Raw genomic sequence first — 17082 nt, forward strand, 5'->3', positions numbered from 1 at the left:
AAACTGTTGCTTCAAGGGAGGGTGGACGTGGTCACGTGGTTAGGACCGATGGTACGATGAATAAACACAACACAATCTTTTACCGTTGGAAAATAAATGGTTCAAGTTAAGACAGATATGATAATGTAATGTAATGTAATCTTTTGATGAATTGAACAAGGTGGACCCTCTTGTAAACAAGTGTAATGCTTAATTGGGTCGTCCACTCACAGTTAACAGTCTTTGTATTGAGTTTGTGCTTGGAATGTACTGTAATTCTGCAAACTGTTAATACATATTTCAATCAATTATCAATCAATGTAAAACACTTTGAGGCAGCCAGGCAGGCGCGACCGGTACTTAGAACGTGTTGCGAGTTGACCTCTCCTTGTTTAATATACTCCTTGTTTTTCAATCAATGTGTTCATCTGTGTTCATCTTTGAACGCAGATCATAAAGAGAGGAGGAGAGGTTTACCGCAGGCTTATATATTTACATGTTTATTGTTTATTTCATTGCTGGGACATGCATTTGACTGTCAACAAATCATAGGAGTTTCTTCGTGTAAACAATAGTGGAGAGGAGTCTGATCACCGAGTCTAGTCTAGTCCCAGCCTCCCAGGCAAGAGATAATTTAATTTTACACAGGGCGTGGATTCAGAGGAATGAGAGTCCCGCAGCGCCCCCTGGGGGGTCAAAACAGTCTTGGCTATTTGAAAAGGATAGCCTACACTACAGGTCCAGTATGGGCATCTACATTTGATTTATTTTTAATGTAAAATTTTAAAAAAATTAATGCAGCCCTATGCGTTAGAAAATAGTCGAAAGTGTAATGTAGGGCCAGGCTATACATGATTTTATTTCATTTTTGCAGCAATTTATAGCATTTGTGGAAATATTGGGCATTAAATGTAATTAAAAATATTATATTTTGCCCCTTGTTTGTAAGATAATAATAATAATAATAATAATAATAATAATAAACTGTATTTATATAGCACCTGTGCTTTACAGAGCAGTGCTTTACAGAGCAGAACAAAAATAATAAAAACCGCATTAAAATAGGCAAGCAGTTAAAACAATAGGACAATAGCAAAGATCATACAACAGTGGCAAATCAGGCAAGGACAGTGGTACAAAAATAAGAACAGAGATTTTAAAACTCAACTAAAAGCAAGAGTGAAGAGGTGAGTTTTAAGATGTCTATAGAGGGTGCATGTCTGAGTTGTAGTCAGGTAGTTTACCGGTATGTTTATTCCAGGCCGGTGGCCCATAGAAGCAGAAAGTCTCACCATATTTCTTAGTAGCCACCTTTTTAGGGAGTTCGAATAGGCCAGCAGTGGAGGACCTGAGGGGGGCGCTCGAGCCCGAAGGAGAGCCCTCTTCGCTGGATACCCGATGGGGTCAGTAGAGCCTGATTTTCCTTGGTTCTCCCCCCTCTGAGGGGACAGGGGGAGAAGCCCAGCATCTGTCAATATGTTAGGGACATATCTAAGCAAGCAATCCTGGAGATAAGAAGGTGCAAAACCATTAAGAGCTTTATAAGGGGCGACTGTGGCTCAAGAGGTAGAGCAGGTCATCCAATGATCCATGGGTCGGCGGTTCGAATCCCGGCTCCTCCTGTCTACATGTCGAAGTGTCCTTGAGCAAGACACTGAACCCCAAATTGCTCCCGATGTGCTGGTTGGTACCTTGCATGGCTTCCGCCGCAAACGGTGTATGGATCATGTGTGTGTGAATGGGTGAATGTAATGCACAATCTATGTAAAGCGCCTTGGATAAAGGCGCTATATAAATGCACCATTTACCATTTACCATTTATAAAGTAAAACGAGTAAAATAATTTAAAAATCAATCCTAAAAACCACCCTGGGAGCCAGTGTAGTGAGGCTAAAACCGGAGTAATGTGATCTCTCATCTTAGTTTTAGTTAAAACTCTAGCTGCCACATTTTGGACAAGTTGCAATCTGTCGGTTGTTTTCTTTGGTAGGCCAGAAAAAAGGACATTGCAATAATAGTCAAGTCGAGAGAAGACAAAGGCATGGATCAGCGTTTTGGCATTGTCTAAAGACAGATATGCTCTAATTCGTGAGATGTGAGATTTGTGAAATGTAGGCCTAACTATCAAATCAAATATATAAATACAAATGTAAAGAGTGCACAATGTTCTCTGGGGCCCAGTTACCATTGAAAATGCTGCGTGCTTTTCAAATATACCACTTTTTGTAGAGTGGCATGCCAAAGACCACTTTTGGAGCTCGCCCTCCCTCGTAATTCCATTGCATCCTTTCCCTTGAGCTCTATGGCTGATGATGAATTGAGTACAATGGACTACAATCGGGGGCTTGTTTCGATTTATTTATTTTTTGGGCCGTGGTACCGCTTTCAAAAGTTATTCAAAGTTAATTTTATGGTTGCTAATGTCATTTGTATTGTCTTGTATTTCTCATTCTGGCAAAGCGTTGGCCAGTTCACACTTATAAAATTGACTTTAGTCTCAATGTAGCTTTGGTTAATTAAATAAAGGTTAAATAAATTAATTTGTTGCCACTCTGAAGACTCACCTCTTCAGACTGCACGTTGGACCAGTGGTTCCCAAACTTTTTCATGTCAAGGACCCCCATATTGACACTAATTAGCCCACGGACCCCATTTTAAAAGATGTGCCAGGGACCCCCATAAGAGGACATTTTTCCGACTCTAGCAGTGATAGGCCTATATCTCACAGCATTTCCCCGCCCCCTTTTTACGCCCCCCTTTTGTTGATAGTGGTGTTATTTTTTTTGCGGTCCATAGGCTTCCATGTTAAAAGAGGTATTTTCACAAGCCACAAACTACCGTTTTGTAAAGGTAAGGTTTATTCTACTTATTTGAGTTGTAATACCATTGTGTTTTCTTCATATTATTATCGGTCTTTGACATTTTAACATTAGGAAATGTACTTAGATTCTCCAGAGAAAAAAAGTGGTAATGCCTAATGTTAAATGACACCACTATCTACCGGAAGTGGGCGTGGAAAGGGGGCTGTGAGATAGTCCTATTCTCAATCATTTTAACTTCAAGGACCCTCAGTTTGACATGCATTAGGCTACGGAGCGGACCCCCATTTAATGGTATTTCTACCTCTGGGAACCCAATGTATTATTGTAAAATCAAAGTTAATTTAACTCTGAGAGTGTACAAATGGAACCATTGGTTCCATTTGAGTTACAGACCCATAAGGGTCCATTTGGTTCCAAACTATCATTTAGCTGGGGACCCCCTGGAACTCCCTCAAGGACCCCTGTGAGTCCCTGGAACCCACTTTGGGAACCGTGGACTTATAGCCTTCACAACCATGCACGACATTCTTATGCAAGGGTTAAAAAAACCCTTGCATAAAACCCGTTTATGAATTTAATGTATTAATTTAGATGTAATTTAGACAGATGCTAGGTGTATTTGTTTAGCTGATGGCATCCAATAGTTTCTATAGTTTCAATGTACAGATGACATTTTTTTTTATATTATATTGTGACGCTTTATTCTTGGTCCCATTTTGGTGTTAGCATTACTGCATGTTATGCTTTAGCTATTGAAAAATAGCAGATCTACAAGCTCATAGCGCACCACCGAGTGGCGCGCTACGAGCTTGTAGATCTGCTATTTTTGAAAAATCGAAGAACGACTGACACAGAAACATAGCTTTTTCAGAAAACTGTCTGATCTCAGGTCAAAATGGGTTAATAAGATCGTAGAATACAGAGTCACTGTCTTTCGGCATTCAAAGTACACACAATTTGTTTACCTTGCTTACTTTCAAGTAAAGCAATTTCTTTTTCATCCATCCATCCATCTTCAACCCCTTATCCGCAGTCGGGTTGCGGGGGCAACAGCTCCACCAGAGTGTTCCAGAATTCCCTCTCCACTTTATCTTTTAATAATAAAATGTAATTTTATCCAGTCTGTATGGTAGTATGATACAAATATAAATATAACCTTTTGTCTCCCTGCTCTTCTATTGAGACATTTAGATCAAGCACAAGGTCATTTTTCACCTCCTAGACCAAGATCAGGCACACATTTTAACCTGATGGTCAATTTCTCCCCTGAGCAAACAGGCAGGCTCTGATCTGTGGTAAAAATGTCAGGACTTGCGCAGGAAACGATGAGGAAAGTTACATAGTGCAGCTTTAAGAAGCTTATGGATAAAGAGCGTCTGCTAAATGCCTAAATTGTAATTGTAGATTGCAATAGATGGCAACAAAACCAAACATGAAAATAATGCAGCGGTTCTGCCTCCAGCAGACTCAAATGACAGATTTTAACTATATTTACTGACCACAAAACTGATCTTCAGCATGTATGATCAAACAAAAAAACACATTGGAAAAAAAACAAACGCATTTTCTTAATATCTGCAATTTCAGGAATGCCGACAGGAGGCACCAAATGCTGGTCCAGGCCATATGTGGAAAAAAAATGCATGGAGCTACACAAGGAATTTCATTTCAGCAGCAGCGCGTGTTCCTCCAGGACACATGATACTAATGTAACTCCTCTAATTGATACATAGTCACTGAGGAGTCAGAACCAAACATGAACCCAGGGTAGAGGGGTTCAGTGAATGTTGTCTGGATGGTGAATAGGTGTGTCCGTGAGTCAGGACAAACTCTGTAGAATTTCAGAGTGCCAGCATCCCAGTCCAGATACACTCCAATTCTGTTGGAGATAGAGGGATAGAAAGGGACTTTAGTTATTTTCTTATTGTGCCGAATACTGTACCTTTTACAATGACAAACTTCATAACATTCCAGACTCCATGACCTGTCATTGAATCCCAAACCACAGTCACCACCCAATCCTTTCCTGTTGATTCCTCTGTATGTCACTGATATAGAAACCCTTCCACTCCACTCTACGTCCCAGTAATAGCATCCGGTCAGACCCTCCTTACATACAACCTGTTCCCAGGAATCAAATCTGTCCTGATGTTCCGGATATGCCTGATTCTCTCTAACACGCGTCACCTTTCTGTTGTTGTCAGACAGAGTGAGGTTTTTGTGTGCTGTGTTTGGGTCCAGTGTGAGCTCAGAGATTGAAACCTCTCTCCTACCGAACTCATCATGCTGCACCGGAGAGAGGAGTTGCACCAAAGACTGTTTATCTCTTGACAGTTGGGTCTTCTCCCCGTCCCATTTCCTCTTGTCCTCTGACCATTTACTTCTCTCGTCGGCCCTCTCGTCCTCCATACCTTTAATCCTGTCTTCCAGTTCCAGGACCGTCGCCTTCAAATCGTTTGTCAAGTTCTCAGTCTTCTGCTCTGAGGAAAGGACTTTCCGTGCCAAAGCCTCCTTTTCTTTGGTCAGTTGGATTTTCTCCTCCTCCCATTTCTTCTTCTCCTCCCTCGCGTCCTCATTGATTTTCATCATGGATTCCATTCTCTGGACCTTGGTCTCTGTCATCCTCATCTCATCCTTGATGTTGACGCTGTTCTGCTCGGCGGAGAAGAACTTGCGTGACAAGTCCTCGTTTTCTCTCAGGAGTTGGAGTCTCTCCTCCTCCCATTTCTTCCTCTCCTCCCTCCTCTCCTCCATGATGTTGACGCTGTTCTGCTCGGCGGAGAAGAACTTGCGTGACAAGTCCTCGCTTTCTCTCACAAGTTGAAGTCTCTCCTCCTCCCATCTCCTCCTCTCCTCCCTGATGTTGACGCTGTTCTGCTCGATGGAGAAGGACTTGCGTGACAAGTCCTCGTTTTCTCTCACGAGTTGGAGTCTCTCCTCCTCCCATTTCTTCCTCTCCTCCCTCCTCTCCTCCATGATGTTGACGCTGTTCTGCTCGGCGGAGAAGAACCTGCGTGACAAGTCCTCGTTTTCTCTCACGAGTTGGAGTCTTTCCTCCTCCCATCTCCGCCTCTCCTCCTCCATGATGTTGACACTGTTCTGCTCGACGGAGAAGAACTTGCGGGACAAGTCCTCGTTTTCTCTCACGAGTTGGAGTCTCTCCTCCTCCCATTTCTTCCTCTCCTCCCTCCTCTCCTCCATGATGTTGACGCTGTTCTGCTCGGCGGAGAAGAACCTGCGTGACAAGTCCTCGTTTTCTCTCACGAGTTGGAGTCTCTCCTCCTCCCATCTCCTCCTCTCCTCCCTGATGTTGACGCTGTTCTGCTCGGTGGAGAAGGACTTGCGTGATAAGTCCTCGTTTTCTCTCACGAGTTGGAGTCTCTCCTCCTCCCATCTCCTCCTCTCCTCCCTCCTCTCCTCCTCCATGTGTTCAATCGTCTCTTCCATTTTCGGGACCGTCGTTATCAATTCTGTTCTCATGTTCTCGTGCCTTTGCTCTGAGGAGATGAGATTCTGTGCCAGAGCCTCTTTTTCTGTCGACAGTTGCATTTTCTCTACCTCCCATTTATTCCTCTCCTCTGTCATCTCTCTCCGCAAGCTTTTAATCCACTCGTCCTTATCCAAGGCCGTGATTTCTGTCGTCTTCATCTTGCTCTTGATGTGCTCGTTGTTGTCCTCGATGGAGAGGAACCTCTGTAATGAGTCGTCTTTTTCTCTGATAAGTTGGAATCTCTCTTCCTCCCAAAGCTTGCTATTCTCGATCCTCTCCTCTTCCAAGTATTTAATCCACTCCTCCATTTTCCGGACCCTGTCCTCCGTCGTCCTTGTATTGCGATTCATGTCTTTATATTTCTGCTCTGCCGACTGGAGCTGTTGTGACAGAGCTTGTTTTTCTTTAATCAGATCGTGGAACCTTTGTGACAAATCCTGTTTCTCTTTAGACAGTTGGACTTTCTCCACCTCCCATTTCTTCCGATGCCCCTTCCTGTCGTCTTGCATGTCTCTAATCTTCACGTCCTTTACCGGCACCTTGTCGTCTTTCATCCTGGTCTTCATGGTGTCACTTTTAAGCACGGAGGAGAGGATTTTTTTGGACAAGTCCTCTTTGTCTCTAGAAAGCTGGACTCTCTCCTCCTCCCATTTCCTCCTCTCCTTCCTCCTCTCATCCTCCATCTCTTTAAACCTCTGTTCTATCCTCGCAATCTTCATCTCGGTTGTCTTCATCATGTTATTCATGACTCCATTCTTCTGCTCTGCAGAGTTCAACTTTTGTAACAGAGACAGTTTTTCGTGAGATACTTGGTAATACCTTTGTGACAGTGCATGTCTTTCTCTAATTAGTTCCGCTCTCTCCACCTCAAATTTCTTTTTCTCCCCCTTCCTCTCTTTGTCTTTGCCTTTAATATCTTCTTCCATTTTCTGGACCCGGTTCTCCCATTTCTTCTTGGACTCCTTCTTCTCCCCCTTGAGGATGTTAATCACCTCAGACCTCCTTTTCTTCTCAAACTCCATGTCCTTAATCTTCTCTTCTTGCGATTTCTGCTTTTCAGTCAATGTATCTTTCATTTGTTTCCATTCTTTCCTTTTAATGAACTTCTTGTTGATCTCTTCTATGGCTTTGCGTAGGGGCTTGTCTTCTCCTTTGAATAATGCTTTCCGCGGCTTCTCCAAGGTGAAGGTCCTTTCATTCTGGACTTTAGATGATGGAGATAGACCGCGAGATGATGGAGATAGACCGCGAGATGATGGAGATAGACCGCGAGATGATGGAGATAGACCGCGAGTTGATGGAGATAGACCGCTTCCAGATCTTTTTGTCGTTGCTGTGGAAATTAAACGTTTCTTCATTTCACAAAGTAAACTTTGCTATTTTAAAATGTGAACAGAGGTGCATCTATACTTATGGGTAAGTGCATGGCTGACACATTCATTTATTCCCAAATTCTCCAAAGTTTGTGAGTATTGAAGATGTCATGGTTGCTATGGTAGCAGATGTCAAATACACTCACTAGTTCTAGAACTCTAGTGACCTGTTGGCCAACAGAACATAATGGCCAAATATGTTTCTAATACAGGAAACACACCCACCCACGCACGCACGCACACGCACACGCACACACACACACACACACACACACACACACACACACACACACACACACACACACACACACACACACACGCACTTAAACTTTTAAATTGATGTCATGATTAATCTACATCATTGCATCAATTTACATTTGAACAATCCATCCACATCAACATAACATAAATTAATCCTTCTATTGTGACTTAAATGGATCTAAACTGTTTTCGGATGCGTATGTCAGTGACTACCTCAGCCAATCAGGGATTGTGAATCTTTGGTGGTCCCCTCGGCCAATCAGGGATTGTGTATTTTTGGTGGCGTCGCTGATCGGCCAATCCAATCAGGGATTGTGTCTTTTTGGTGGCGTCACTCGGCCAATCAGAGCGCAAGTTGGCAGCTTGCTGCGTATGTCGGTGGGTTTGCTCGGCCAATCAGGGATTGGCTGATGACGTAACTATTATTTTTTATTATGTTTGTTTATGGGTTTCGTCTTTATTTGTTATATTTTAAAGAGGGAGGGGCGGTAAGTTGACAGGAGTCAGGGTAAGTTGCGTGCTCTGCTCGCGCACAAGTAGGCCAACTTGCAAAGCGCAAGTTGGCATCTCGACAGAGTGCATTTCTAGTTACTTGCGCAAGCCGAGCGCGCAAGTAAAGTTGTTTGTCCGGTGCTCCGATGCGTATGCCGTGGCTGCATGATGTGAGAGTGACGTAATGAAGATATGTACCAATGCCAGGGTATAACTGGCTCTCGATGGTGACGTAACGTAACGTAATAAAGGTAGGTTTCAGATTACATACCTGTACATGTATACATAGAGGCATTGGCTGGGTTTCCCGAACGCATTTAGTGTAAGACTTGTAGTGCCGCGCATGCTCAGATGCCCTCTAGGCCGCACACAGAAGCCTGTGAACATAGACATTCCGTGCATAGATGTGCCACGCAATGGTAGGCCTCAGGCCTTATATTTGCACTGCTGGACAGCTGACAGTACAGTGAGTAAACCCAGAGATGGAAGATGTACTCTCTACAATGCTTTACTTACTGTAAGTAAAAGTAGCAATACTGCAATGTTACTGCAATTGTATTCCTGTATTAAATATGTATTGAGTCAAAGTACAAGTTCAAAATTGAAAATATAATATAAAGCCAAAATACTTGAGTAATTAGTTACTTTACACCACTGTGTAAACCTAGTAATAGGGACTAACAATGAAGTAGTATAGGCAAGGTACGTTTTATTTGTATATCACATTTCAACAACGGGCAAATTCAAACTGCTTTACACAAACCGTAGTTAAAACCAAACGCAAATGAGAACAAACCAAAGGACAAATAAACAAACCATTATATTTACCACCAGCTCAGTGCATTGTAGTTACAGTGTCCGTGCATGTACACCAAGCTGCCTCACGCTACAGAAACAGGAGATAGGCTCCTGTCCTATGGGCCTCGTGGCTCGGTAAGCCTTACTTACTTATTATATATTAACCATAAAACAATGGTGATAATTAATAGGGGCAATGATGTAAGACTAGCAGGACGTTAGACAACAAGGAAGAATTAATATAATATATATTAAACAGTGCAAATCCAAAACAAAAATGTGTTTCCATTATTTATTTATTATTTATGTGTGAAGCACTCAAAGAAAAAAAAAAGGCTTTATAAAAAAAAAAGAAATGGATGAGTTAAATATAGTATTCCTCCTATCTTTGTCCAGTGGTATTCAGTAATTATCTGAATCCCAGTTGCCTCAAGGATGCCAGTGCTCTGTGCGCGGCGTGAGCTTAACCTCTTAAACCCTCTATTCTTGGTAAAACTTAGTTGGGTTACTGTACTGTACTCGGACTGCTTCTTCTGTCTATGCCAATTCTCTTCGCCAAAGTGTTAGATATAGGCATTCAAAATCTCTTCAAGGGCCTCTTGACCTCCACCCCTGCAATATCTGGTGCACAACCGCCTGACGGAGTCTCCTGGTATTCTGTCCTCGTGTAGGTGGCTCAAAATCACAGTATCATCAGCATATACTACAATAGTCATAACATAGTAGTAGAGTGTTCAGTAGGTGAGACCAGCTGTACTGCGCTTTGATTTCTGACAGTATCCCATTGACTTTCACATGCTGTGTCCCAATAGGTTAAAAAATAATAAAACCATCTAATCAGGATAGTGTTGACACTTGCGTTGTTTGGAGATAACGTGCAAAAATACTGGATGGCGTCTTCAGTGCTGCGCTCATGCTTATAAGAAAATTGACATGTACTTTGTCTAAGATTAGCTCAACTTCCCTCTTGAGCAGGGACACTACAGATTTCTCAAAACATTTCATTACAATCGAGGTCAAATGGACAAAAGGACAAAAAAACCATTATCCACTATGGACTGACCTCCACAAAGTGTCTAACTCTAAGGGCCATTTCCAACCATCATGTGGCACCAGTGTCTGCAGCATGTTGTCGTGAGAGAAGTCTTGTGAATCAATACTCAAGTAAAGGTCATCATTTAGGTTGTTTGATTTTTTTGGGTGATAATTTGCTAAAGGCAGCCAGTGCTTTCCTGATGAGCTTCCTGAACTTCTTCCCCTTTGACTTTTTCACTGGTTGCCTCATGCCATCTGGCTGTGAGGTCAGATGACCATTCTCTGAGTTGATAGCGGTCCGCGGCGACGAGGGGACTGGGCCGCCGTCACAGACATCCTTTTGCTTAACCGCGTCCTCTTCCTCCAGCTCTTTATGTAGAAAGCTCATGACTTCCCCCTTCAACGAAATCTGCTGTGAAGAGCGGAACTCCGCGGGGACCATAACAGGCACCATGTCGATAGCCATCTCTGGAAGAGGTTCAGATTGACTGTGGCTTTCAGGACTGCGGTCAGCCACCGGAACCACCTCATGTACGGGTTTCTGTGACGCAGTCGCTGCTGGGCTGCTGACGGAGGCCTCGTCATCTTCCTCGTCTTCCTCATATAATGTCTCCAGAGGTGGTCTAAATCCAGTCTCACTATCTATCGAGTAGTCATCCTCCTCACATAGACCGACGATATAGGGGAGATATTTGAGGTGATCGTTACTCATCGTTACATTCTCGCACCTGCACTCGTACTCGCACGGGCACTCGTGCTCACATATGCACTCGTGCTCACACGTGCACTCGCACGTGGACAGGCACTCGTTCTCGCACATGCACTCATACTTGCACGGGCAGACGTGCTCACACGTGCACTCGTACTCGCACGGGCACTCATGCTTAGCTGTGATTGGAAACTCAGCAAATGAACCCAGTTCTGAATCCATGTCTGAAGTACTGTAGACTGCAGCCGCAGTTCGTGGTGGTGTGCTCTGTTTAGCAGTAGTATTATAGGCTACCCGGAAATGACTCCTTCAGAATGTGAGTCAAGAGTTTTTATACTCCTGGCACAATGTATGACGTCAGAACTGTGCAATGACGTCTTCACAAAGAAGACCATATTATACCGTATATCTCTACCGGGCTGAAGTGGAGGTTATGTTTTCACCTTGTCTCTGTGTTTGTGTATTTATCTGTCTGCAGCTAATCTTGCAAGCGTGCACAAGGTATTTGTCAAGTCTATGGACTTTACTGTTTGTTTAGGGCAAATGATGATGTAATTTGTGCCAGCCAAGTCTACTTGTTAACATTTAAAGATATTTTTGGGCCCTTTTGCCTTTATTGATAGATCACAGTAGGTTGACAGGAAACGGGGAGAGAGATGGGGGGGGAAGACACGCAGCAAAGGTTGTCGGGATCGGGACTCGAACCCGCGACACCTAGGCTGGATATATGTGCTCTGACTGTTGGGCCGGCCTGGGCCGTTTAGGGTAAATTATGATGTAATGACATTTGTGCCAGCCAAGTCTGTGAACTTTAATGTTTATTTAGGGCACTAAATGACAACGTAAAACATCATCTGGCTGATATAAATACTGACCTCGCGGCGCCCCTCACTTCACACGAGTGTGATTTTTACAATAATCTAAGACCCACCAGGGTGTGCTTTACCGTGTTTATCGGCACGACAGCATTGCTGCAGGAATCAGCGCAGCGCTTATGGAACAGTGGGCTAGGAAGGTTTGGGATGGACCCTACATGCTCTGTTCAACCTGACCTTCTCTCCGGCCGGAGGTCATGACTCCAGACCCCCTGGTGCTGATGAAGGCAGGCAGCCTGCTGCTGGAGAACAGAGAGGCTCAGGGACGTGCACACTATAGACATCAAAGGGGGCTTGCCCTCTCCAGACAACGAATGCAGCATTTATCCTGAAATGCATTCAGGATAATTGCTTTTTTCCGATGTCTCCTGAACTCGGAACGCAGCATTTTGCGTTGAACAAATTTGTTTCGAAATCCATGTCGTTACACCACATCTCCGGTATAGAAAAAGAGTGTTGGGTTGCACCCCGGAAATAGCAGATCTACAAGCTACAAGAGAGTATTTTCGCTATTTTTGTCCAAAAGGGCCCTCTTACGGGATTTCAGCCCCTGCCTCTCTAACACTCCCTGGAGAGGCTGTTTGCAGGCAGACTTCAGAAGATTAAGACGGACGGAGTCAAACGCTGCAGATCACCATGACTGACCTCTGAGACGTCTGCACAGATGTTTGCTGCTATATGCTCTGAAGTGCCGCTGGATTTCACGCCAACAGCTCTACTTCTGTGTGCTGCATTTCGAGGACCAAATTAATCAACAAAACCATGGTAGTATAGTGAGCTCCACCAATGAGATACATCATATGATGTAACGCCATCATCCCCATCATCACTGCTAAGTCACCGAGACCGAGACGCCCCATCTGAGTGCCCTGTTACAACAAGAACTGACTATTTTAACTATTTTTAAATGTTTTTTTTTAAGTATTAAAACATGCCTAAAAAGATTAGGCATGAAGCGCCACGCAACAGAGGGCCCATAGTGTTCGAGAGGATTTCACTTAGGGTTGACCACAATAAGAGGTTTTCCACAATATTGGGAGTTCATTCACAGCTGCCATATTTGGTCACGAATACCAAAAATCGAAACTTCATATATGGTAGTGATTTTTCTGGGTTGTTTGCATCTGATGCCGTGACGACTATAACTGAGTCATAGTGACATGAGCGTGATGACAGTGATACGCATACTGCTAGGCACAGTATGAAGGGGAAAACACATGCTTGTGATAAACATACTATTGGACCAGCAACCTTGGGGTGGACCAGCGACTCAACTCTTCTTCAGACATTGGGGGAAATACAGAACTGTGATTCATTGAGAACGTCTGTAGTTCTCATTGGCAAGATATCAATGGGGTTATGGTTATTGGACACCACTGCAGCGAGTGTTTAATCAACCAGCAAACTGATCTTGAATCCCAAAGCTATTTTTCAGATAGATAGATAGATAGATAGATAGATAGATATATAGATAGATGACTACGCTGAAACTGTGCTCAGACAAACCTCCCAAGTATCAGAGCCATGGAGGCCACCACTTCGCCTGACATCCACCCTTCATCAGGCCCCCGTCGCAGACGCACCAGGGCTCCATTGAAGGGTGAACCCCATGCCAAGCACCCCAAAGTGGGGGGTGAATGGGAGAACGGCCCGTCTGGATTTGAAGGGGAACTGGCAATGTTTGAAGAAGCAGAGATGGACACTGAAGACAGGGGAGAAGGACAGGCGGGTGGTCATGGTGTCATTCCCGTAAACGACCTCTACTCTGCAGATGTCAGCCCTCACTGGAGGCGGCCTCATGCCCCTTCACTAGACCCTGCTTCCGACACACTGGTTTTTCAGCAAATCGACCTGGACTACTATATAGGGGCGTCTGTCGCCGGTATGTCCGGTCAGTCGCAGGGAAATGTTCCCATCGTCCGCATGTTCGGCGTGACAGACGGCGGGAACAGCGTGTGTTGCCACGTTCACGGTTTCACACCTTACTTTTATGTTCCGGCGCCCGGTGGTTTCACCGCCGATTACTTGGGAGAATTCAAATGCGAGTTGAACTCGGCCGTGTTGAAGGACATGCGCCACAACGAGGATAACATCTGGCACGCGGTCCTGGCCGTGGACGTGACTCGCAAGGAGAACATGTACGGTTTCCAAGGGAAGAACGGGATCCGGGACTTCCTGCGGATTACCGTGGCCACGCCCCATCTCGTGGCCGCGACCAGGAGAGTCCTGGAGCAGGGCTTTAGGTTCGGACAATTCCCCTATCAGAGCTACGCCCCCTTTGAGGCCAACGTCGACTTTGTAATGAGATTCATGGTGGACTGTGATGTCGTTGGATGCAGCTGGGTGGAGCTGCCCAAAGGAAAGTACCAAGTGCGTGAAGATAGTAACGATTCTGCAGACACAGATGGTGCCAGCTGCCCAGGGAAAGTGACCTGGTGTCAGTATGAGGTGGATGTTGGATGGAGGGATGTGATCAGTCACCCAGCAGAGGGGGAATGGCAGAGGATTGTGCCACTCAGGATCCTCAGCTTTGACATCAAGTGCACCGGAAGAAAGGGGATATTCCCGGAGGCGGACAAAGACCCTGTGATTCAGATAGCGTCCGTGGTGCAGAGACAAGGAGAGAAGGAGCCCTTTGTTCGCACAGTCTTCTCCCTGCAGTCCTGCGCGGGTATTGTAGGTGCTCAGGTACTGTGCTTCGCCAAGGAGAAACAGCTCCTGCAGAGCTGGGCAGAGTTTGTGAGGACGGTGGACGCCGACATTGTCACCGGCTATGACATCCAGAATTTTGACTTTCCCTACCTGGTAAACAGGGCGCTCACTCTGAAGGTTGCCACATTCCCCTACCTGGGCCGAGTGCGAGGCGTCAAGTCGGTCCTGAAAGACTCCATCTTCCAGAGTAAACAGACGGGCCGCCGGGAGAACAGGATCATGAATATGGAGGGTCGAATTCAGCTGGACCTGCTGCAGGTGCTCCTACGGGGCTACAAACTCCGCTCATACACACTGAACGCGGCCAGTTCCCACTTCCTGCAGGAGCAGAAGGAAGACGTCCGATATTCCGTCATCACTGATCTGCAGGATGGCGATGAGCAGACACGCCAGCGCTTGGCCGTCTACTGCCTGAAAGACGCTCACCTGCCTCTGCGTCTGCTGCACAAGCTGATGTGTGTCATCAACTACGTGGAGATGGCTCGGGTCACTGGTGTACCGTTATCCTACCTGCTCTCCAGGGGGCAGCAGATCAAAGTGGTCTCCCAGCTGCTGCGGCAGGCAGTGAAACGGGACCTGGTCATGCCTGTGGTGAAGTCGCTGGGAAACGAGGAGTCCTACACCGGCGGTGCGGTTATTGAGCCGCAGAAAGGCTTCTACAGCGTTCCCATCGCTACGCTAGATTTCTCCTCCTTGTATCCGTCCGTCATGCAGGCTCACAACCTGTGTTACACCACGCTGCTGCTGCAGAAAGGATCCGTGGAGGAGCTTGGTCTGTCCCAAGACGACTTCATCCAGACTCCTACCGGTGACCGGTTTGTCAGGAGGTCCGTGAGGAAGGGACTTCTTCCTGAGATTCTGGAGAACCTGCTGACGGCCAGGAAGAAAGCGAAAGCTGAGATGAAGAAAGAGACGGACCCCTTCAGGAAGCAGGTGCTGGACGGCCGGCAGCTGGCCCTGAAGACCAGCGCCAACTCCGTGTATGGCTTCACAGGCGCTCAGGCGGGCAAGCTGCCCTGCCTAGAGATCTGCCGGAGCGTCACTGGCTTTGGAAGGCAGATGATCGAGAAAACCAAGCAATTGGTAGAGTCCAAGTACACTGTCTCCAACGGTCATCGAGCGAACGCTAATGTGATTTACGGTGACACGGACTCTGTCATGGTGAAGCTGGGTGTGGCCACCGTTCAGGAAGCCATGGAGGTGGGCAGGGAGGCGGCAGAGTGGCTCTCCTCCCACTTTGACGCTCCGATCAGAATGGAATTTGAGAACGTTTACTGCCCGTACCTGCTGATGAACAAGAAGCGATATGCCGGCCTCTCCTTCTCCTCCAGCGCAGACACGCACGACAAGATGGACTGCAAGGGCATCGAGAGTGTCCGCAGAGACAACTGCCCTCTGGTGGCCAACCTCGTCAGTGCGTGTCTGCGGAGCATCCTGGTGGAGCGGGACCCCCAGGGGGCAGTGGCCCGCGTCAAAGAGGCCATCTCAGACCTTCTGACCAACCGCGTTGACATCAGCCAGCTGGTCATCAGCAAGGAGCTGACCCGATGCACCCAGGAGTACGCTGGCAAGCAGGCGCACGTTGAACTGGCGGAGAGGATGAGGAGGAGGGACCCTGGCGGCGCCCCTCAGCTGGGCGACCGCGTCCCCTACGTCATGGTCAGAGCTGCAAAGGGAGCCGCGGCCTACATGAAGTCCGAGGATCCCATCTATGTTCTGGAGAACAACATTCCCATCGACACTCAGTACTACCTGGAACAGCAGCTCTCCAAGCCGCTGCTGAGGATATTTGAGCCCATCCTGGGTGAGACCAAGGCGGAGAGCATTCTGTTCAGGGGCGAGCACACACGGTGTAAAACTCTGTCAAGTTATGGTTCGCGCGGGGGTATGATGGCGTTCGCTCAAAAGAGGAGCGCATGCGTGGGCTGCAAAACCGCGCTCAAAACGGACGTGGCCGTGTGCGACTTCTGTAAGGAGGAGGAATCTGAGCTGTATCAGAAGGAGATCTTTCGTCTCAGGGCTCTGGAGGAACGCTTCGCCAGGCTGTGGACACAGTGTCAGCGCTGTCAGGGGTCCCTCCACCAAGACGTCCTCTGTACCAGCCGGGACTGTCCTGTCTTCTACATGAGAACCAAGGTCCAGAAAGACCTGCAGGACCAGAGCAAGCTGCTCGCTCGCTTCGGGTGGTGAGTGACTTCAGCGGTGGAAAGCAGTACATCTACTCAAGTAGAGCTACTGTACCTTTTCTTTACTTGAGTATTTCCATTTTCTTACACTGATACACGCTTGGACTCGTAAGAACAGCCCATTTTGAAGAGAAACATAAGTTGTGCTCTTTAGATACCTCAATAAAACATGGGATGTATTTTCCCTGAAGTAATCATTTATAAAGGTCGTAATCATAATGGTTGAAAATTTGCCTGCGGACCCCCATTTGAAAAGATATGCTGCAGGGACCCCCATAAGAGAAGAGTTTTACGGCTCTAGCAGAGATTCTCAACCTGTTTAATTTCATGTCTACAGACCCCCATTTAAT

At 46.2% G+C, this 17082-nt stretch overlaps 1 protein-coding gene across 1 annotated transcript; it reads left to right on the plus strand.

Annotated features, from left to right (window-relative positions):
* Positions 1–13358: 13358 nt before the first annotated feature.
* On the plus strand, positions 13359–16736 carry LOC306929855 (DNA polymerase delta catalytic subunit-like; the record flags this gene model as incomplete). The annotated part of the gene is made up of 1 exon (XM_079510589.1): positions 13359–16736. The coding sequence occupies one exon, from the start codon at positions 13359–13361 to the stop codon at positions 16734–16736; it is 3378 nt and encodes a 1125-aa protein (XP_079366715.1).
* Positions 16737–17082: the final 346 nt, after the last annotated feature.

The sequence above is a fragment of the Electrona antarctica genome, assembly GCF_951216825.1.
Source record: "Electrona antarctica genome assembly, chromosome: 9".
Lineage (NCBI taxonomy): Eukaryota > Metazoa > Chordata > Actinopteri > Myctophiformes > Myctophidae > Electrona > Electrona antarctica.